This window comes from Branchiostoma lanceolatum, chromosome 1 (assembly GCF_035083965.1).
Source record: "Branchiostoma lanceolatum isolate klBraLanc5 chromosome 1, klBraLanc5.hap2, whole genome shotgun sequence".
NCBI classification, from domain to species: Eukaryota; Metazoa; Chordata; class Leptocardii; order Amphioxiformes; family Branchiostomatidae; genus Branchiostoma; species Branchiostoma lanceolatum.
Genome location: NC_089722.1, coordinates 16852950 through 16877540, shown reverse-complemented (window position 1 = coordinate 16877540; position 24591 = coordinate 16852950). Strand labels below are relative to the sequence as shown.

The 24591-nt window shown below is 40.2% G+C and overlaps 1 protein-coding gene across 1 annotated transcript; it reads right to left on the bottom strand.

Annotated features, from left to right (window-relative positions):
* Window positions 1–536: 536 nt before the first annotated feature.
* On the bottom strand, window positions 537–24302 carry LOC136438154 (kin of IRRE-like protein 1). Its single transcript, XM_066432883.1, has 11 exons — window positions 23650–24302; window positions 13412–13723; window positions 11486–11633; window positions 10277–10392; window positions 9539–9793; window positions 7968–8288; window positions 6824–6949; window positions 5213–5300; window positions 4643–4758; window positions 3474–3610; window positions 537–1913 (listed from the first exon to the last, which is right to left on the bottom strand). The coding sequence occupies exons 1-11, from the start codon at window positions 24047–24049 to the stop codon at window positions 1767–1769; spliced, it is 2166 nt and encodes a 721-aa protein (XP_066288980.1). The 5' UTR covers window positions 24050–24302; the 3' UTR covers window positions 537–1766.
* Between the last annotated feature and the right edge of the window lie 289 nt (window positions 24303–24591).

Below are 24591 nucleotides of genomic sequence, written 5' to 3'. Positions count from 1 at the left end.
GAGCACTGCATGGATTCTATGGTTGAAAGCATAAAGGGGTCTACTGAAACCAGTATCTGGTTATAGTACCGTTGTACGTGAAATGACCCGAAAGAAAATGGTTTGAAATCCTTAGAAAGAGCACCAGGAAGATGTTATCATACACTCGCCCATTTGCTTGTCTCTTATGGTCCTTTCATCTTCAAGAAACTGAATTAAGGTTATGAAAACCGAGAGTGAAATACACGTCATTTGGTATTTACCAAACCACCTCAACCCAAACAAAGCAAACTGCAGACGGCTCGTTAGATAAGGTTATAATACGGTTTGCACTACAGTATCATAAAAGAATACTTTATTGTTTTACTGAATGTAAAAGTAAAAGTTAAATCTCAAACAATTAGAAAACAGTCTCACTAAAGCAATATGAATTCACTAACTACACGGGAGCATTCATAAATTCATAATCGATTTATTGTTAATTCCTGTTATCATGTAGATATCGAGAAATCTTGACTATATTTACGTTCATTTGCACTTGTAATTTTCGTATTGTATTGCTGAGAAAATAGTATGTTTCATTCTGTAGCATCGCGGGTGTACCTTTTTTCTACCAGATACAAAAATATGTTTCAATCGTGGTTTTTCAACACTTAGCTACCCTCGTCGGTAAATCACAGACGCCATTTCGTAGCCATCTTTCTTCCAATCTTCAAATAACACTCTAATAGTAAATCCTTTCCGGACGTTTCGGGAATGATAATCCTTTTTCAAACGTTGTTGAATAAAGCACGTAAGCTGCAACTCACTCAAGAGAGCAGTTCTCCTTCTTTTAAGTATTGCCCTCTCACGATTTGGCTGGCAATGAGTCTAAAATACCCTAAAGGTGATCCTAGTCCTCAGACTGTTCCAGTGTATGGGCTTTGGAAGTCATCAGTGTAGCTACAAGAATTGATAACATCGTGTTTGAGATGCACACTGTGAAATCACTTGCTTACACAATTCCCGACTGGGTGAAAATAACCTAACTAAATTCCCCGCTTATCGCTCGTTCTCAATTAAATGTACACATTTTGTAACTTCCGTTTATAATACCGTTTGCAGTAAGAGGTTCCTGACATTAGGATATGCCACATATAACGTGCCAAACTGTCGTTTTCATGATGACTTAAATCTTTTCTGGCTTTTAGAAACGACAGATTACCACCTTATATGTGACATATCTTAATGTCAGAAACGTCTTACTTCAAACGGTAACGGAAGTTACAAAATGTGTTCGTTTAAATGAGAACGAGCGTTATGCGAGAGTACACTTTTGCGTACAGGATTTACCAGACACCAGACCACATTTGTCTTTAACGCTGTGAGGGCAAAATGCTTTGCAGGTAATTCAAAATCATTTCAAACTTCTATCTGAAAATAAAGAAATTACACACAAAGTATGGAAGCTGGGAAAAATTTCATCACAGAGATTACATCGCTGATTTGGTGCGAATATAGCTACCGTGAGTGGTAGTGAGAAGCGTTTATTGTATGATTGTTATCTCCTTAAAATATCGTGTGTGCATGGTAACCACCACCATCAATATGACAGGGAGTTAATGTTCAAACTCACTCAGCTGTGAAATATTGGAGAGGTTTTCAAATAAGAAGTAAGCTTTACCCAAATTGGTCTAAATGTTTTGAATGAGGAAGTCTTTAAGGTTTTACCAGAAAGATGTAGTGTGTCACGAAGGGAAAGATTCACAATCGCTAAGCTAAAACTGTGCACTTCATCAGTGACCTCATTATACGATGTTTGTTTGACTGACGGCCTCAATCTGATAATGATCAGTAGATTTTGCCTGGATATCTGACCCTCCGGGGTCTGACCCTATAGTGTCAGCAGAGCCGTCATCATCTTCTTCTTTCCTCTTCGCCGACGGTAGAAGTTTCTGAATAATTAGACAAAATAGAACACATTACAATATTACATACATATGTGGTACACATCAGATCCCGGTCCCCATCCTTAAAAGTATGGTGGTAAGGATTTAATCTGCCCCCCCCCCCCATCTACAACACCCTGGTGTGACCTTTGACTCACAGGTCACGTGACTATGTCCTCAGAGCTGAAGAAATAAAAGAAAGATGGTGGATGCATTCTGAAAGGTTATCACCACAACTTCTATTCGTTGTGCGTAAGAGTTCAATTCTATTTGTTGAATATGTAATGCATCTAATGTTTCATTATTTGAATAGATTTGTCAACTTGTACCAATCCCTTCAGATGATACGGAGTTCGTAATGGTGTCTCCAATCGCATTAATTAGACAGTCCCAGAGTATTGAAAAAAAACCTCTTGGCTTGAGGGTTCATCGCTGGAGAATTCTAATTCATCAAGATCGAAGACCTTTTATTGAAATCATACAACCCGATAAGGCAAGGTAATAATTCAGACAGATATGTCGATTAAAGCAGTAATTTACGGCTTATCAAAGGGAAATCTAATGGATAGGTAAATCGCGGGGGACTCCAATGGAAAGGTTAGTATATTTGAAATTAGTCGCTTCAGAGATAATTGCACAAAAAAATCATTTGGGAAAAGGAGTTGAACTCAATTACTCTGCCAGGAATTAAAAGCCAATAGAATTCTAAATCATATCGTTTCATCGGAGTGTAAATTCTATTCCAACTCACACGTCTCGTCTATGTGTCCTTGGCTTTCAATTTGCACCGTGTAACGTTGCAAACGGCTGATCGAGATAAATAGGTTTCGACTCTTTAAGCAGCATATTATCCATGGCGCTCTCATGGGAGGAATCACGTTACCTCTCACAATATGGTGCGTACGTCTTCTACTGACTGAGGAAATATGTATTTCAAATCCGAATTACCACAATCTGGATTTAGCACTCCTTTGTGAATGGTTAGACAGGATAATGTTCACGCAATACTAGAACGTCACTAATAATTTATTATCGATGGATTTTTTTCTTTGATTCTTTGCGCCCTTTTAAAGGATTTTAATAGTAAGAGCAGCTGTGTATAAGATTTAAAAACAAATATTTCTAGTGACAGTGGTGATTACTTCCGAATATTATCAATATAGGGGGTAACCATCCATCGCCTTCTCCGATGAAATAATTTTGATGTACTGTACAGATAAAAGTAATTGTAGGGAGCAATCTAGTTTTTCAGCAACAAATTATCCACACAAAAGTGTAATAACTGGTTTACAAACCATGCGTTTATGTTATCTTCTGCAAACCATCACCAAAGATATTCAGATCAAAACTTTTTCGAAGATTCCCTTGTGGCTCATCAATGGCTGATACTCACTACTCTCCAAGCAGAGGTTGGTGGGGATGATTGTGACCGTTTTATCATATACCCGGTTTTTCGTCAGCTATCCCCACCACAAATAAGGTGGGGATAGCTGACGAAAAAACGGGACATATGATAAAACGGTCACAATCTACCCCAACAACCTCTGCTTGGAGAGTAATACTCACCACTGTCTCCTGTCTGTTTGTCAGCTCGCCCACGTAGTACGGACAGTGCCTCGGATATTTCTCCTCCTCTTCGTCATCATGAAACCTGCTTCTGTCTGTTGTTAATCGGGAATACTCCACTCTCTTTAGCTCTGTAACTGCATTGGGCAAAAATGTTAGCATCAGCCGATTGCGGTTCCAAACACGATTTGTCATCATCTCTTAATTAAGGGCAGCACTATGGATGAAACCTGCCGACAATGATAATTATATTCAGAACATCCTCAAAATTGGAAGTCGCCATATTGGACAAAACTAGTCGTGTAATCTGATGACATTTTTTAATTTCACTGAACACGTCAACATAGATAAGCATGGAAGAGAAGCTTTAACCATTCAAGAGGTAGTATTTTGGGCTGGACCGTTAAGATGTGTATTCCATGCGGCATGTCTAGTATGAAGAGCTGAAGTGAATTTTCCGTCTAATATCTTTACCATATCCACCGCTTCAGTTCAGTCATCGAAGCGGTGAGCAAAAGAGGTGCATCTGTTCTGTGTTGATACCGACGCTGAGAAGATTACGCCAAGGTACATTAGCTTCTATGTTGATTAAAAGTCAGGATGAAGTCTCTTTCAATTTCCTGTCATCTGGACGTTACCGTAGATAAATGATTCACAAATTGAGAACAATTTCTCCCAAAGTCAATTTGTGTGGAGCCAATTTTCGAAACTACTTCCGGCCTCTACTGTAATTTGAATCGACTAGTGCGGATGCTTAGCAGTTTCGTCGAGCTTACATACAAAAAGCCTTAAAAAGAAACTAATTCCTGCCCTGATGAAATTAGTAATTTGGCCAATTGGCGGGGATTTGCATGACGAACATGTCAAATGTGATTCAATGCATGTAATCTATAAGCTGACATTATGTTGTGATTTAAGAGTGGTGTCGTGAAATACTTCATTTTCTGATATTGTCAACAATGTATTGTTGATAATGCTGTATGTAGAAATATCAGTTAGATACATAGAATAGACACTAGTTACCATTGTTGCCCTGTCTACTGTTTGTACCATTGCAATAAGCTTACAGGCATGGATTTGCTAATAAAAGTTATGCTTGATGTTGCAGCTAAACAAAGTTAATTGAAATGATGCACACAAGAAGTTTTGAAAAGGAAAGTAAAACTTACATGGGCTTGATATGACAACTGGCTGGCTGTTTAGGCTGCTTGTGGACCGATGTGTAGAAATGCCGTTTAGTTTTTGTAGTTCAATGGTGGCCAGCTCGTCTTCGGGAACTTTGGAGCTGAAATCAAAGAGATGCCGACAACAGGTGAACAGACCTGTTTGATCCCCTAAGAAAGATTGAAAATCATATTGCCCAATTTTGAAAATGTATGATTTTAACCAAAATGTGGCTGTTTTGACACTCCAAGCAATACCTACATACAGTTATGTTGTGTTACACCAGAAGCACAGTAAAAGGTGGTAAATGTGAAACCTGTTGACTACTGTGGTCTATATACAATGAAATACACATTAATTGCTTAGGTATGTCCAGTATCAGGGTTGTTGAGGTATGTCCAGTATATAAGTGGCAGAAGTTAGGGTGGCAGAAGTTGGCAGAAGTTACGATGATTACAGAGTAGTTTTGAGATTCAGATTTGACGTCATTTTATACCAGTGCAAAGGGTAAGGTAGGGTGGCAGGCAGAAGTTAGGTGACGTGAAGGAGGCTAGATTAACAAAACCATCACTTACCTCATATTCAATGATGTCTTTGCTGCAAGTTCGTCCTCCGACCCCGCACAGTACGAGAAGGATTCAGATCGTCGTGTTCCTCTCTCCGCTGTAGCAGATTCGGTGAGAACACGGTCTTTATGAATGTACTTTTAAAGGCACCCAGAGCATCTTATGAGGCTTCAAAACTGGACATATTCTAGTTGCTTTTTGAAATTGATATTTAATGCCGCTGATTACTACATTTGCGTGCGGATTTCTTATGAAAAGTGCTTAAAATCGCCACGTAAATAAGATATATGGTGATCTTTTGGTTTCACGGACCTAGTGTCCGTCAAAACGAAGAAATGCAATATTAAAACATAAAAATGCAAATATTTGACGGACATGCAGTCACTCTCTAATTGGTCGAACCGCTAATTGTGATGGACAATCAGGATCAGTCTATTAGGGCTTGGATTTTCTATCAGCTCTCACCACATAACGACATTGTATCTTTGCTCCTTTAATGTCGATATGTAATGGTATAGTGTTATTAAAACTATGTGTAATAGAAATAAAAGAATTGAGTTTTCTATTCAAGTTTCAAGCCTCATAAAATGCGGTGGATGCCTTTTAACAAAGTTTAACGCAATCTATGATAAGAATCTCCAATGTGTCATATTTGCATTATACAATTCTAGGATGCTGTTCAAATGCCTTGTCAACAAACAATGTTAACTTGGTGATAAGATATAGATAAAAAGTTTAATTTCATAGAAGATGGATTAAGACACCCGATGGTGCTATCCAGACAAGAAATACACAAGCTTAGTAGACCTGGATGGATACTATTTATTGTGCTTTAGTTGGGTAATGAAACCCTTTTTCTCTTTTTTCTTCTCTCTTTATTGGTTATTCAAAAGGAAATTATACATCCAAATAATAATAACTTTATCGCAAGTTCATGCAGTTAATTGCAGACAAACAAATACATGGGAATCAAATCCAAATATTTACATCCAACTAATAAACATTAGATTGACATACATGGGTCAAAACACAAAACTAAATAAAAACCAGGACATTGTGTACAGAAGTAGTACACACTTACAGAAACAAACAATAGCCTCCCTTTAAACATCAAGTATCATTTGCCATTAATGGACATTGTTTATGAAGTATCATATGATTCCCAGTTTAGATATGTAACGGGGGGCGCCCGAACATCGCACGCGCCCTAACATCGCACGGACTTTTTACTGACCTTATTTTGCATAAGTACGCTGTGTTTGTGACCACTGACCATACTGATAAGGAAGGTAGATAAATGAAGTTCATGCACATAGCTGTCATTTGCATTCACACTATCAAGCGTAGCACTAAATCAGAACGTACATTTGCAAAAACGTCTCACAGCGTTTGCCGCTTGTAACTCGTAGCGTGAAGGGCTCATGAACAGTCTGAATACATTTCTTATCCAAGTAAGTTCTTTAGATGAATGTGTTCAAAATGCATTCCTCAAAACCTGACCACTCTCTGGCAACCAGCGATGGGGCGCCGTGAGTTCGAGCGCGTAAGAAAACGTGCGATGTTAGAGCATCCCCCGTTAAAGGAAAAAGTTTACACAAAATGTAGTAAGTATGTACTAACGAGATTTGGAGAGACGACACGTCCATATATTTCTGGCTCTAAGGCACAGTGTAGCCATCACGGCAAAGAGAACTCCCAAGACGACTCCCATGGTGACTGCGGCAATCACAACGACATCCGAGCTATCTGTAAGGTAATCAAAATGCTGTATTAAGGTCAAAGGTCATCAATTAAACATTCGATTAGATATTGCTCTCACAATTAACCCAGAATGAAGGTTCTGGTTCTGAATATCGCTACCTATGAAATTGTTTGTTAGAGTGTTATAGTTTAATGTCGTACAGAATCTGATCAAGTTTTGATTCTGGGGACCTTTAATGCACTATAATTGAATGCAGAGAGTTATCTGCCTGGTATGATACATTTGCGGCTTTGGCGGGTGCGTATTTGTAGACGGGTTCATATAGGTCATAATCCAGCCAGTCGATACTTTCAGCTGATACAGTTCCCCGCAGGGGCTACTTTAGTTCAAAATCGATAAGGATAGTTCCCAACCTCCAATGATTTGTTAGCCTCAAACCGCCAACTCTTTTATCCATTGATGTAAATTACCTCCAGTGTCGCCAGCCTTGTTGTCTTTAACTACTTTAGCATCAGACATTTCACGATTGGTTGGCCCGACCAGATGGCAAGGCGTATCGCTATTTTCTGCTTTGTTGGAGAGGACGTCGCCATTTTCTACTTTGTTAAAGTGACATTCGTTTTCATCAGCCAGCGGATTTCGTCTCGTCTTATGACAGGCGACCACGCGTGGCATTATAGCAACTCAATTTCACGGGCGTCCAAACAGACTGATCTATGTAATATTCCAATCCAGGCTTCTCTTTGATAAGATCTCACATTTCAAAAGTTTAAGTACACCTCTCGCCGAGGAAAACGTTCTCTCCTACTTTGGAAAAAAGCAGTTACATCACGATTGCTCCATAAACCATAGTGATACTGTATCAAAGTACCTTTCCGTTCTGAACTTCACGGCCAGTGGGCACCATAATTGACGAATGGAAATTGTGAAAAAGTCCCTTTACACCCAAAATCGATAGTTATGTGTTCTGAAAACTGCACTATGTACTGACTCCTGATAAATCTCAATGCCTTTAAAAGTGATGTACTGAACCGTTGTATATGTATACCTAGAGAAACTCACCATCTGTGACATACACTCTAAACTCTTGTCTATCTTGCCCGAACATGTTCGAAGCTATGCAGACATAGTCCCCTGTATGTGCAGACTCGGCTGAGTTTATCATCAAAACACTTTGTATCTTGTCCCCAACAATTGTTGTTTTCTTGACGAATACATCTGCAGTCCTGCCTGTACGGTATGTTGTCTTTTTTCCGTCTTCTCCTACTAGATTCCAGACGATTTCCTCAGGTACGGGGTCGGAGGCTATTGTACACGTTAATTCTACCGTGTCTCCTCCGGCAGCTGACACTGAAGAAGCCTCAGTCACAACCTCCGGGCGACCTGAAGGAAATACATTTACGTGAGATTAGTCAAGTTTGTACTGGTAGGAAAAAAGTAAAACGTCTCTCAAAGCCATTTTTATGATGCTGACCCGAAGGAAAATGCATTTACGTGGGATTAGTCAAATTTCAATGGTAGGAAAAAAGGAAAACGTCTCACAAAACCATTTTATGATAACCTGAAGGAAAATAAATTTACGTCAGATTCGTCAAATTTGTAATGGTAGGAAAAAAGTAAAACGTCTCTCAAAACCATTTTTATGACGACCCGAAGGAAAATGCATTTACGTGAGATTAGTCAAATTTGCACTGGTAGGAAAAAATAAAACGTCTCTCAAAACCATTTTTATGATTATCGAAGAGGGTTTGACGTCCCGGTAATAAAATGCACAATATATCATTTCCTCAAACAACTGGAGATTTTGGAGACGGTCAGACGGTTTCAGGTAGCACCCTCTAACGTTACCTTTCGTAAGTCACGCATTCTGATGATTCAATTGAAAATAACTGACTAATTCACTCATCTTGTTATGTTGCATTTTGTCAATGGTTTCATCTTAACATATAGTAAAAGTTGATGAGTTAATACATACGTGATGTTTTGGCTGAGGTAGCTTTTTGATTTTGCTTAAAGGTGCCCTAAGCAATATTAGGGCACTGAAAGTCACATATTCAAAATCAATCTTTTTCTGATTTCTATCCATAGTAAGTTTAGATAACACTATCCCATCGCAAATTGACCATCATGGAGCAAAAATGCAATGTCGTTGTGTGGTGGGAACTCATTAAAAATCTGAGCACTTGGAGGCCAGCCATCATTTCAAATCTTCCGAACATGCACGATTCTGACCGATATGTCCCGAACGCTTCCGAAGAAATCACGTGGTCATGGCTCAATGTGCTTGGGCATTGTGACGTCACGCGGCCGGAAATAACCGAAAATTGTCGACAGAAAACGTTTACGGCTGGATTCTGGGCTGATTTTTGGGGGGACCCAATAAATAGAATACTCCTTTTGTGGCTTGCTTCTGTGCTATTTCTAAACGCCCAAAGTATGAAATAGTGATGCAGATGTGCTAATATGGGGAAGTAAATGTCAATTTTAACCTCACAAAACAGAATTGTTTTCCCCAGTATATTTCAAGTTTTACCCCCTGAAATCGCTTAGGGCACCTTTAAAAGAAAATAGAAAGGCGTTTCGAAGCCAGGAATTGATGCACGCGTTTTAGATGCTTTAGTCTGAGAACTTACCTATCACATTGATGAAAGCTTCTTTTGTAACTTCTGGAAATCTTTTACTTCGCGCTACGCAGACATAGATCCCTTCTGTCTTATAGTTCAATGGCGACAAAGTCAAGGGGTTGTTATACGGTTGTTTCGTATCCTTCCGCCGCCACGTCACGTTGGGCTTGGGATTTCCCTCTGCCAAACAGTCCACTTTGAATACATTCTGTCCATACAAAACACTTATCTCTCCATCGAAAGTTGACTTGATTCTCGGAGGAACTGAAAGACAATTAAAATTATATTCATCTGAATCAACGCATGCTACATAAAAAGCGTCATGGCTCGACCGCAGTCTTAGGTTCGACCGCTTTGTCTTAACCTTATAAATATATAAGTACTGTTACCAGCATATTCAAGAAAAGAGCATGCTATTGACTATGTATGATAGACTGGTCCTAAGTAACGTCGCAGATATGATCTTTTCAATGTCTATATGATGGCCCTTTCGTCTAAAGAAACCTGAATATATATGAAACGTCCAACCTTTTATTTGCTTGAGATTGACAATTACGTGGAAGTGACATTTCTACTCCCCCGTGGCAATAGTTTTGCTAGAATTCTATCCTCTGTAGAATTAAGTGAAAGTCTGTGTCTGAGAGATAAGGGAAGATAGATGGTTGGGAAACCGATGTGCGTAAAGTTGCTCTGCACATATAACCTTCAACAACCTCCGATACTGATGCAGATATAACTGGTTCGTACATATAACCTCCATGTTGATTTCTCCTGTCACTTTAGGCTGGATCCCATTATCGGCTTCACACAGGTAAGCGCCGCTGTCCGACCGGGACACCCTCGGTATCAGCAACGAGGAGTTACTGGAGCGGATCCATGGGAAAGGGAGAGTCAGTGTCATTGCTTTTAGCCTCAAGGCAAGCAAGCAAAGGAACATATTCAGGAAATAACATTACAATGCATTTAAATCTGCTGGATTAGAAACCCGTCTGAGAACACAACGCCGGTTAATCCAGATGAATGCGTTTCAAGAGTAGTTGAGCTGCCATTGTATAATTTCTAGATTGTAAATGAAGACTCACATTAATCACCCCCCAGACTTAACAGCACCGCAATGCGTCGGTGAGTTTTCTCAAAAGCACGCAGTACTTATGAGCTTTAATGAATGAATGCGTGACCGTACATGCTATTAACGTTATTGCCTTTCCCTTGTCAACTGCAAGATGAAATTTATACTGCCTTTTGAATACGAAGTAGTCATTTACCATGCTGGGTAGATTGCTAAGGCTTGTCTGACTGCCAGAGTTCAACAAATTGCTTTTGCCTTCCATCTTTTTTTAAACATTTATATCTCTACCTTCATACAATGCAGAAACAACGGGAAGGGGCTAAATATTAAGCTATCATTCTGCGGATAGGGAGCTTGCAAACATTCAATGATCTATGGACAGTCAGAACAATTCTTTGAAACTGAAAGATTGCAACAGACATATACTTCGGCAGCCATCCCCACAAAGAACAAGCCCTCAACCACCAAGTTCATGCCATACTTTGCATATCAAACAGTTATTTTTGTTTTTTTATTAAACAACATAAAAATATACAGGACATAGAGATAATGCACTCTAGCTATCGCTAATAAAAATGTATTAAACATCATCTCTGGAAATAAACACTACAACTTACATAGATACAATACAATAAGAAACAGCAATTTGGTCGTCCAATACAAACTAACTAACAAACAAACAATCAATATAATAACACACCTGTACTACGTTTCAAAATGTTTACTTGTAGCAATAAAGTCCTGTGTCAAGCCCAAAATTTTACAATTGAAATCAAACGAAACAAAGGATGAACTTCTTAATAACAAATAAAGGAGGGCTTGATTAGACAAAGTGTCAAGAGCAAGTATGAGGGCTAATTGGTTCAAGCAGTTGCAAAATACAATACCTTATTTCTGCATTTTGCGGAAGACTGTCTCCATCCCTTGTCCAGCTGACTCCCGGGAAAGGGTTCCCCTCTACAAGGCAGGTTAGGTTAGCATAGGTCCCCTCCAATGCCTGTAAAGAGTTTATTGGTACGGTGACAGTCGGCGAATCTGAAATTGAAGAAACAACAAGTTCATGGAACAATTTATTACAGGTATCCTACAAGTACCTCATAATTGTTTTGCCCTTGGTTAAACCACGCCTTCCTTTTAAAAATGGCAGTAGGGGCATTTTTCACGTTGACATTATTACTCAAATACATTGACAGACTAAATCCTTTATCATTACCGTTCTCATTACCGCAATTTCCATTATTAAGTTAAACGTCTATAACTTAGGAAGTCATGCGCCTGCACATTAGCGATATCCTTCATGCTTTTGGATGATGGAGTATGTGTACGAAGGACTACATTAACTCCATTATATAGCAAAGTGGTATGCTGGAAACGTTTTGGGTGCTCATCTTGTCTTCTTGTTATAGCGATTGCCTCCGGGCACAATGTATCATTTTGTAGCCAGATGGATTCGGGTGCTAAAGGGGCTTATTTACCCGACAGAGATGAAACGGGTCACTGAATTGCTATATGGACAATGATGATGCGGTTAGGCTCCGAAACAACGTGGTGAGACAGGAAATGTCTCTGGTCGCCCTCGTGAATCAAGGAAATTAACCTGGGATGCTAGCCTGGTTATTTTTAACCTCAGCACGATGTTTATTTCCTTTAATGGCCGTTGATTTCTTCCGCAGTGAATCCATTACTTGTTAATGGGTATAAATGGGAGTCTCTGATGATGCATTGTAACGTTCTGTCGAGGATTACGCCTTTCCCCACGCGTAGGTACTGCACTGAAATATTTATGATTTAGCCTTAGCCTTCAAAATGCTGCATATTCATCTGTGCACATATTTGCAACGTCACAACTATTTGTTTTTACAGTCAGCTTTGGAGTCTGTAATGGTACATTGTAACGTTCTGTCGAGGATTTCGCCTTTCCCCAAGACACGCGTAGGTACTGCACTGAAATATTTATGATTTAGCCGTAGACTCCGAAATGCTGCATATTCATCTGTGCACATATTCGCAAGGTCATGACTATTTGTTTTTTACAGTCAACTTTGTAGCACCTCTTCGTGTTATCCTATATTGACCACTTAAAATACCCAACTTCTTATTTCAATGTAACACTGCATGCTTATCTAAAATCATTAATTTTCACTTTACAAAATGTCAAGTTCCAATGGATTAACGGCTAAGATAATAACAAATAAATAAATAATCTGAGATATTATATTTTCATACTGCAGAAACATCAGTTGGATGGCATCTGTAGCAGTTTTAAATTGGTACCTTATCAAATGTATCAAACGAGAAGCAATTGCATTCAATATGTTGAAGCTTAGATGCTACTAATATGATTTTGTGGATAGCTTCAATAACTATAACAAATGTCAGGAAAGCCTCCAGTGATTGGTAAAACGTATGCAGTAAAGACTGGATTGCCCCATAAGTTGAATGTAAAGTGAGTAGCAACACCTGCAGCTGTTGATATTGAAGCAATCGCAACATCACTTGGCAGCTCATATTTCATAAATTGAATAGAACAAAACTAATCATCGCAGCTGGCAAAATATCATTAATTTCATGTGTAATACATATGAGATGTAGCTATGATAAAAGGAGAGCCAGGAAGGAACGGGAAGCCAACCCCACACAGAACACAACACCGATCCATGATTTGAACATTGTGAACGGAGGTTCAAGGCCAAAATTGGACTCTATAGCCACATGAGGACACATGCGACCCAACCCAATGTTGGATGACTACAGCGGTCCTCGTCAGATCGGCGGACGAACAAACAAGCTATGATAACGTGATATCAACTTACAGTAGACACGTAGTTGTATTGAGGTTACTTTCTGTGATGACACGCCTTGAACACCCTGGTCGGCTACGCAGCTTAGGTTCATGGAGTCCTCCCATTTCGTCAGAGATGGGATGCGCAGTTCGGTTTGAACAATATCGTCCAGTGGAGCATCCTGATAGTATGTTCCGAATGGGTCTAAAGGTTCCGTGCCGTTGTACCACATGAGTGTAGGTAAGGGCTTCCCTCCGTTTGTTCGGCAGACAAGTTGCATCTCCTCACCAACGACGTATGGCCCCTTGTGTCCCGTTATCGTTGGTCGCTTCGCCGGGGGAACTGGAGACGAAATAAAAGGTGTTGATTTGATTTATTAGTTCGGCTGTATAAAGACTTAGAGCCAGGGACACTCAAGTGTTCTTAGAGACGTTGCAAACCTATTCTAAGACAAAGGTCTTATGCAAAATAACAGAAGTCCCTAAAATGTGCTGTCTCATAATTTTGCTACAGCACATTGTGTACATAATGTAGATTATGATACACATATTTTATCTGCCTGTCGGACGTAATTGTCTTTAGATATCAAGCCAAATCAAAGACGTTTTGTAAAGTTAAACTTTCTTGGTCTAACTACAAAATTAGAATGTCATAGATACTGTTGACATTAAGAAACATGTTGAGAGGTGACGCATTATGATTGAAGTACAGACGACAGTTCGTCTGGTTGGGGGTATCAAGTAGAGATCTAGATTAAACTAGATAACATGGCAGTTCATTATAACATAGTGCCGCTTTGCAGGGCACGTACACGCCGATTTTGGATTGGGGGTTTCACACAATATCAGAATTGTCACAGCTGGCACAGACAGACACAATAATTCTATTACTTGGACATCTGGCAAAATCTATTTGCAACTTAACAACTGACTTAAAGCCATGGCTGTTGATACAGATCCAAATGGCCAATCAATGACTCCTATTACACATGAAATGTGTAATTGTCATATGCATGACTACAGTTAATGAAAATGTTCCCTATGCTCGATATTCTAATACAAGATTTTACGTACCCTAGTCAGAACACAAAGTAACTTTTGTCCAGCTAAGAGTTGCAATTTGTTCATTGTTTAGAATCTGCATTCTTTTTTTTTTGCAACGTGTTATTTTGTGGACTATGGTTGCTCCTGAAGTTAATGATCAAGTTTTATTGCAAGTTCATGCCCGTGGGCTAATTGCAAGTACATGGTAGAAACATAGGGAAAAACATACGTGTGTCGGTGAACTGTGACTGACTATGTTGTAACAATAGGCTACTAATACTAAATACGACTGTTGGCTATATCTAAACAAGCTGGTTTTGACTCCTTTTTTTTGGGAGGCAACGGAAGACGAAAAGTCCCACTATTTCTAGAATTTGTGGGTTCTGTGATTTTAAGAGATTCAGCCACTGCATGTGCTGTACAGAGTAGTGCATCAATCCACCTGGTCATCATGCTACACCAAAAGCCACGCGTCATTTGAAATAGAAATGAAGTGTTGATAAGAAACATATCTCCTTATTACACGCATCCTTCAGACGCAGGAGAGGAATCAAGCAATCAATATTCCTGCGCACTCCTCTGGTGGTGAAATGATTATGGAAGAAAACCCAGCCGATTCCTCACCGATATTTAAAAAGATACATGAGCCGATAATGTTGTCAGTGTGGACATGGCTTTGACAATGCAGAGACCTTCACAAACTCAGTATTATCGCCCACAAATATGTATATTTGTCAATCACAGTGCCTCACTATATGTATGTGAAATGCCTTTTTTGAACGAACCCTTATCAAACACTGATACCCATCAAGTTTGTGCCACTTCACAATGCAAAAACAGCTAATTCAGATTACAGTCTGGCGTGAAGGAAAATTTGATAGCCTGAGTCGTAATATTCAGTTCATTAAACGCTCCAAATCCGTTGTTGCATACCACCAAACGTCTGCCGCCCTACTTCCAGAACACCAGCAGGCTGCAGATAATTTACAGCTATGCAATATTCTCCGCTATATTTAGAGGAGAACAATCTTCTCTTGTAATTTACCGCCTACTACATGTACGTTCGAACGACACCGTCATACTAAACTCACGTTTGCTAAAGGCGTTCACTTGTGAAGCAATGATAAAAGAAGTGCTTCATAGCCTACAGAACAATGTGCCAAATGCCTTTTTCGATGGAGCAATGTAGATCTATCAATAGTGAGATGAGAAAGGTCCTAGACATAATCCCCGGGATGCTTTATCATGTCAGTGCCGGGCATCAAGCCCATTATCAGGGGATAGCTGGAGGAGAGAATTGATTGTTCCTTCTGCCAGGTCCAGGAATGACTGCCATTACTTTCATTTGCCATACTGCCTGATCCGACTGGTAATGATGTATTTGTGATGGAGGAAAAGTGGATGTTCTCCTTTAACAAATGTAGCAGTTCCTTCTACGTGCTGGGTACTCAGCGAGATTGGTTGGGTAACCGCAATGGTTTTGGCAGGGTTTTATGGCACTGCGCCTTTAATAGTGGAACAAACGCCATTCACGTCTTACGAGGGACCATCTGTGGTGGTAATGGCAGAATAGAAACCTTACAACTGCATTTGTTAACGTTATCCCTGATCATCCTCTATCAGCCACATAGCATAGCTTCAGGCAGGCATATCCGTCACTATCTATTATATCGAATGGAGTTTGTAAAATGGCAAAGGGCCTCCAAAGCAACTCATTTCGCTAGTGGGTATTCTAAAACGACGTGCACTGCAAATATGTAACATTTCGTGAATATTCAATTATTCATGGATTGTCTGTAGGAGTTGTCAATTGCTGTAGCGGGTTCACTCGCTGCTTTGTCAGCATTGTTTCCCACTGTGTTAACAAATTATCTCAGGCAAGGTGACCTTCGTTTTGCTCGGATTTGTACAGGATAAGGTCAGTCGAGAATGATGTTATCTTGTTAATCTTGTCAGAAGAAATGGCCATCATAACGGCTGACCGTTAAACAAATAGAAAGTACCCCAAAATAGACATTTTAGTCAAAGATTGCCCAAAACGTCCTTTTTTTAAATATTGTATTGTTTCTGACCAACCGTTCATACAACATATTATGAGGGACTGTAAGTTGCATGTCTTTGCCAACTTGTAGCCTAATAGAATAAAATATTATTGCACAGAATCGAAAAATGTAGCTATTTGTTTCCTAGCAACCGTTGCTAAGAAACATGCTTTGCGAATTGGCTTCATCCTTGAAAAGATTACGTACATACTCAGGGTTCACCGTACACCAAGTTCCATGCTTTTACCACATTTTTAAACAATTCTAGCTATATTTTGCACCAATCGCCAAAACGAAAAAGTCTTTTTTTTGTCTGCTCACGTCATTCGAATTCTATTGGTTACAGTCGTTTTAGGGCCGCAAAACTTGCTGAAGTCAAATTACCCGTCTTTTCCTCATATATGCATATGAGGGAAAACTACCATTAGATGATTTTATTGCTACCTTCCTCTCTTGTGTATTGAACGGGCGTCAGCAAATCAGAGGATGAATGGAGATAAAATCTGACACAGCATTTTGTCAATTCTCACAAATTTATCATCCCGTAAAGTCCGTAATAATTTCCCGTTTCTTTCGATTTTGGCCGCTTGCCTAACAATGAGTCATTGGTTCCTAGCTTGAAAATGACCTTCCCATTCTGTGTACCAAAGTCCCAAGGGCACCTTGCGATGGTCCTCGGTGTCTCACGCGGTCTTAAACTTGAACGTCAACTGCACCGTGTGGGAGAACCGGGGCTAATTGGCCGAAAGGAGGGCCTTTCTACAGGCCCAACCGGAGGAGTATGCCTCATTATGTGTGATTTATGAGTCAAGAGGCCGATGTTGTGGTCTCCTGGGAACGGCCTGTGGGTACCAAAACATGTAGAAAATGAATCGCAGTCGGCCATGTCCTTCAAAGTGTGCCCTTTCTCGCGAGAAATAATCGATCCCTCTTTATCAGAACATCTTATTTGCCTTCACATTCAGGTTATGGCGTAGACGTGAACTAGAGGCAGAAGTAGATAGCGAGTGGGGGGGGGGTTAATTTATGAGCATGATGCCAGAATCAACGGCATATTTCACGATTAAATTGCGACAAACATACAACACAAGAAAGGACCCGGCCAGATTTGTCGTATACAAAGTTCAGAGTTCTTATTTTCATTGGTCAAGTTTGATATGCATTTCCCTTTTCCTTCTTCATCCTGGTTTCTTTCTTGGGAAGTAATCTAATTATCGTCGAGATGGCCATGCATGTGTCCTGCAAAATCCAGCTGTGCCTTACGGCCGGAAAAGATTAGCTGTCTTATGCTAGGGTCACATTTCCTAACCGGGGCCCGGCCGGGGTGTTTGCGGAAACGAAAAATCAAAGTGTATGTCAATAAATTTGCTCAAGCTATGCTCTTAAACAATTTTGGGTACGTTTTGTGTTTTTGTTGTCTTTTATATCATACTTTTCGTTCCCGAAAAGACTGCCCGGCCGGGCCCCGCATTGTAAATGTGACCCTAGCATTAGATCCTTGCCACAGCCTGCTTGAAAATTCTATTCTCCAAGATTTCTAACGCTTCCGCAACGTTAAAAACCCGGACACTCCTAGCCCTCAGATTAAAATCTCTGCTTGGAGAATATAAAATTCGGCAGCATCCGAATCGCAGGCCGACCTATGACGAATGTGACCACACCGCAGCCCATTGGAACACTAACGTTTAGAGAGGCAGCGGCGACCATCTTTTACTTCTGGTTCTAGGAAACCCCTTGCAGTAAAAGTGGCACCTAAGAATATGTATGGACGTTATCGTTATTTCGTACATTTGGAGGTTGCGCTTTGGTGATCCATCATTAGCCCTTGGGTGTAAGACCACATGTGAGGCATATTCATGATCTCCGGGCCTAAAGACTAAACCGTGAGGATCAACATGGCGCGGCATTCAATACCGCCCTAACCACACGTAATAACGCAGCTGGAAACTCAGCGGATGACATATGTATCATGTTCGGGGGATTTGAAAAGGTTATGGAATCATAAGGTAGTCTTTGTCTTCATTGAAGTTAAATGTATATGAAAACCTACACTATTAGTGGCATGGTGTGTATTCTTTCTGGATCCTTCCTTTCGCAGTTCAAACCCAGTTGGCAATCAGTAGCCAACCAGTCTTCTTCTTTTGACAGCTCCTGCAACAGCGTTGTTTTGTTATTTGACTAAAAGGAAGTTATTAGTTTGTACTCTGCCATCCTTCTTCCGCACGCAACGTTATTGATAGTTCCGGGTCTCAACTCCTTCAGGAGGCAGTACAGATGATTATTACAGATAAGTACTGCGGGGAATAATACCACCCCGTGTTGAAACCGCCAGGGAGACGGCGATGTTATCCCCCTAGCATAGGAAGATGCCCCATTTGTAAAATGTTGTAGTTATTAAGAATTACGAAGCTCACCCTACTCTCCAAGCAGAAGTAAGATCTGGGGCATTTTCGACGTACTTTCGCTGTATTTCATACGTCTTTCTACTTTTAAATAATGTATAAAACGTATAAAATACCGCGAAAATACGTAAAAAATTTCACGGATCTTACCTCTGCTTGGAGAGTAGCTCACCCATAGCCAGTCGTGGCAAGACACTTATAAAACTCATGTTAACGTTACTGTAGCCTTCTCGTTGAAATATACCAGTAACGTTGATGAAGGTTAGACATTCAGGTAGTAAGATACACCAAAAATAGTTGCTCAAGCAACTGGATAAATTTCAGACGTTTCAGAAAGCATCCGCTGTCTTTCATCAGTGACTAAGGATAGTACTGGAAAACCATGTTTTATACCAAAACTCTGAATAAATATGTTAATGAGGTTAAGGCAATTTAGGATGTCTTGACGTAGTCTTCGAAAGAAGATAAATTCAAGACAAGGTTGTATGCTGATAGTTTAATTAGCTACTGTTTTTTTAGAAGAGTAACTAAATCACAGTATATCAATAGCCGCTGATTGGATTTGATAATAGCCAGTCTTTTTTGCAAGGTGTAAGAAGATGAGCCCATTATGTTGCAAATAGTTAAGTTGGTTTATATTTGAGGTCGCCATTCCATGTCTTTCTAATATGAACCACCTGTAAGACAGGTATTTTCATCTACATTGGCTATGATGGGGTGAGGATGCAATTGAAGCAATGTAAGTCCGTCATCGGTGTGAAGGCTAATAATAACGATAGTCCATCTATCTTTAGAAGGTTTGCATACCAATACTTGGAATGCCTCACTCATTTAATTAGCCAAGTGTTGCTTAATTCTTTAATGAGTTTAAAGATCCTCACTTGAAAGATTATCTGTGTTGGTAGAAGTCATTTTGAATCAATGTTGAACGGCAAGTGCCAACACAAAAATTGAATTTGCCCAGTTTTTTGTTGTTGTTAGCAATTGCAGATCAACTTTGATTTAATGTTTAATGATTTCAATGTTTAATCTTTCTTGAGCACTTGATGTACACGAAGAGTTGCAAATGCATAATGAGAAGCCAGATATTTCTTCTTCACACCCATTGCCGTGTACTTTACAAAATACACATATTGTCAAAAATACACGAGGGCCCGGGAGAGAGTGTGTGGTGAATATCTTAACGAGGTCCAATTTGCAAGCATTCATTACAGACGAGTCTACTCGAAGTTTTTGAGTGAAGATGATTGGATTTCTAGTTGACATTTGGGCGTTGGAATGGTAAGCTTGGGAATTCGTCATGCGGCCTGATTAAGTTACATCTGCACGTTACTTCCTTAAAGTAAAAGTATTCCATTAGTTTTCTTCACAGAAGTGCTGTCTGAATTCTAAGGAGTAGCAAGTATATCTTACAACAGTCGACATGTTCATTTACGCAAATCTGGGAGACCCAACGGACTGTTGGAAAGAATTAGGACAGCATGTTGTTATACGTTCTTTACACACTTTTGTTTGGATAAACAATGGGAAATAGTATGAGATATTGGGTTATTGATTTCCTGTACATGACTCCGATCCTTCTCATAAGACGCCGACGTGCACATCCCAGGGGACCTTAATTTGAAAGCGTGCCCTGTAGGCAGGAAGCCATGCAGAATAATGAAGTTACAATTGGGGATGTAATACATCACCGCAGAGTAGGCATCGTCCGGGAGCATCTCTTAAACCCCATGATGAAGTTCCTAAGCTCAGCAGGCAGTGAGAACAGGTGTCCTATCGACCCGCGCTCACATGACTAAAGGAAGATAATGGCCTCAGGCAACCTGGTACTTTGTAAGGATAAGTTATTTGTACGTGGACAAAAAAACTTGACATCAGGAGTAATGGTCAAGATGTATTCATGGTATGCATTTTAAAAAATCAGAGATCAGCATAGATTTGATATGGAACGGTGTTATTTTCACTTCTGAATGTATCTGCCTGGTAACAGCTTTTTTGCTTTTAATGGATTGGATTTGAATGCATTTAATGACTCTCACTGTACGTCGAATACAATGACAAACAAGCTTTTTGTAAGTCGATGGAACACTTTGATGTTCTGTCTCGTTACTTTGAAAGAGTGAATTTATAGTACTTTTTGACAAAAACAAGAACAATATTTTTCATTATAGATGCTCATAAATGATGTATTTTCGCTTAAAAGCTTAAGAGCAGACAAGTGACAAAGGACAGGTCTTATTCGGAGAAGAGTACATTGGTGATGGGAAAGTAGAGATGCGGGTGTTTATGGGAGTGGTTGTATCTCAAGCATTAAACGCGCAAAATGCATATGTACATATCTATGATATCATAACAATACAAAGGGTGCCTCTATTTGTAACCTTGTATCATTTAACCATCCATTCAGAATGCTCATCTTCCTTTCTTAATGTTTTTTCCTTTCAAAGAATCCATACTTAAGCGTCTCTTCGCCCCTTTCTGTGAAAAGTACATTGTCTTCGGGTATAAAAAATTTACCATCCGAGAGACCGTTCTAGACGATAACACTGCTCCACGTATAAATCCAGGCATCAATAAATGTCAGGAAGTCCTTTCTTAGATTCTCATCAGAAATTTAAAGAGCGTTTGTAAAAAGCATGCCTCGTAAAGCTGGCATGGCATTTGTTCTTTCTTTTTAAACACCGCGATACCTTACAATTATCATAGTCAGTGTACATTTCTGAGTGTTGATATTTTAGCTTTGTCCGTAACTGCATTTGATAAAGATTGATCAACACATTCCCCCATTCCGATGAAAATTGGTAAAACAGTTCGTCTCACAGACAATATCAAGTTAAGATCTGATGAAATTCACGATCATGTCCCCAAGGTATCGATTGCAGTGTGATTGTAACAATACCGCTTTATCACTATCATTGACAGTGCCATAATTCACCGATATAAAGCTGAGAGACTGCGGGATGCTATCAAGGTTGATTGCGCTTCATCTGCATACCATCTCCCGTGGTTTATGTTTCTCCGCCTACCTACAATTAGGACACCGCGTAGTATATAAAGCGTGTATGCGGATGTCCTGACAAAGACATGAGAAAACACTGCACCCTAGGCGGTCATTGGCTGCGGTTGTCGATATTGGACTTCTAGCTAGCCGGTATCACTCATCCTTTGGCGGCATCGGAACCTAGCGAGCCAACTTTGCAGAAATCCAATATCCCAAGTGAGATCATCGTACACCCTGTGTGCATGTGGGGCGTTCGTGCCTTGAAGATATACTTGCTCGCTTATATTTCAGACCAAATATCACATAAGTCCAAACAAAACAGCTCAGTGTTGGAAATCCATGATGAATGACTGGCAATCCTACAAAGTAATAATCGATATGATGCGGGTGGCTACTACAGTCGTCCTAGAAGGCTCTAGTTATATTATGCTTGTGTTCGAATAGTCTTAAATTGGAAATCCTTCCCGTAGTAGGACGCATTTAATAGGTGGTTAGCATTGTTTTCATCCATGGTGCACTACTGCATCAGACGGTAAATTGATCCATTGGAATATAAATTACGCTACTTAATAATTAACAGCGCCCGGTAATCATTGCAATACCCTAATTACAGTTCGGCCCCTGAATATTCGACCTCCTATCCTTTGGGCAATGGTGACCTTCATGGCTTAGAGATCAGCTCCTACACAAAATGCTGGCAGGATTAAGATCTATAGGTCTATTTGTCGCCTGAGACTACATCGTTCATCCATGTTAATACTGTCTAATAATGCAGCTTGCCACCTTCTGTCGTTTGGAATCTAGTACAAAATAGTACCCTAAAAACATATTTTTCTATCTTTTTGCAAGGTATGGTTTTCTTCGATCATTGGAATTGTGTGCAATGGTAGTGAATATCAGAGAATATCCCGAGTGACGATTGTATGGAAATTGTTATTTTGGAAAGTAAGTTTAACATAGACACATTAATCAATTGATAAATGAGCTGTGCTGACGTGGATACTGCAATGACTTTTCATGTCGTAAACCGCTGCCGAAGCATCAGTTTAATATTCAGCCGGTCTAAAATTGATACCATCATCTTATCGATAAGTGAGATAAATTCTCGCGTCCTCAAATGATGTGAACTATTCACGTACACATCATTCTTACTAAACTGTGCTTTACAGACATCAACCCCCTTGGCTTATACTATATCAATCAGAATCATCATAGAGAAGCCAGAATAATATATGCTAGTAGTTGTGAGTGTTGGCAGTATGTTGTAAGCCCAACATAGTTATCAAAACCAGACCAAATGATTTCTCGGGAAAGGCGATACTGTTCGGTATGGATACCAAAGGTTCTGAATGCCTTAGATGTGAGTAAAGGACCTCTAGCTCTTAGCAACAGTGCAGGTAACAGCTGGAACGTTGACCGGACGAGATACCGTCACGTCTGACATATCTGCTACTCGATTAATCGCGTGGTTCTCTTTTCCTACCGAGCGAAGAGGCGGTCGATTCATTGTATTCATACTGTCTGGTACTCTCTAAAACGTGGAGCCTTTCTCCTGAACGAAGTATGAAATACAGCGTCGCAAACATTGATTGAATTTTGCTGATGAACATACCAGCTGCCGAAAATAAATTCCAGACTTCAAACACCGATATTGCCTATTGCACTCATTCGTGCTTTCACAACCCTGATATACACAGGATATCACATCCAGATATATATGCATACTGAAAAGTTAGGAATATAGCTAGGATGGAATATAAGAAGTAGTCATTCGACTTACCTACGACAGTGAGCCTGGCATCGCCGGCGTCCCGTACGGTGAAGACGCTACACCGGTAGTTCCCCTCATCGCCAGGCTGGACATCACGTATCCTCAGGTTGTACTCACCCCGCCGTGAACTTCCCACGATAGAATGTCGGGAGAACTCGGAGGCAACTCGGCCTCTGGCTGAAATGTGGTACAGTTTGTCGTCCGTTTCAGGGTTGTACCAGTACCAGTTGACTACGTCTGAAGGCGCCAGGCCGTTAAAAGCACAATACAGGGTGACTGTCTGGTTCACCAATACCTCGGTAGACTCCGGTCGTGTGCGGTATAAGGCAGAGTTGACGGTGGAGAGTAGAGTCAAAACCAGCCAGGGCAGTAGTGCAACGCCTGAACAATCCATGATGGTGCTTAGCATCCCCCACTCGTGCTTGTACGAAGCAGATGTTGCTTACCCACGCGGTATTCTCTAGACTAGAGTTCACAGCGAGCTAACCGTTATATTTATATCCGCAAAGTCAATGGAGCAAAGGCTGCTCCGGTTGGATGAAGACCGGAAGATTGCATCATTGTTTATTGCCTGTAGGTACATTTTAGCACACCCACCCAGCGAATGGGCGCAAGGCATGGCGGGTATCGGTATGCAAGACTAGCCAGTGGCATCTGCTGAATGATGAGTGATTCTTTGAAAACGTGTTTTCGCATATTGATGAAGAGCTTGAGTTGTGTTCAATTATCTTGACGAGTATCGAACGTAACTTGTCCGTTAATGTCTTTGTCACATGATAAGTTCTGTCACTCATATGTGTGTGGCTTGGAAAAAGAAGCATTTGAAGAATCTTAGCAGGTCAACATTTTAATTCAAAGTCTGATCCTCGGGTGCAATACGACATTCTTGTACCTACCACACACAGCCTAGTTTTTTGTCACCTGCGGTTCTATTCAGGCATATCGTATGAT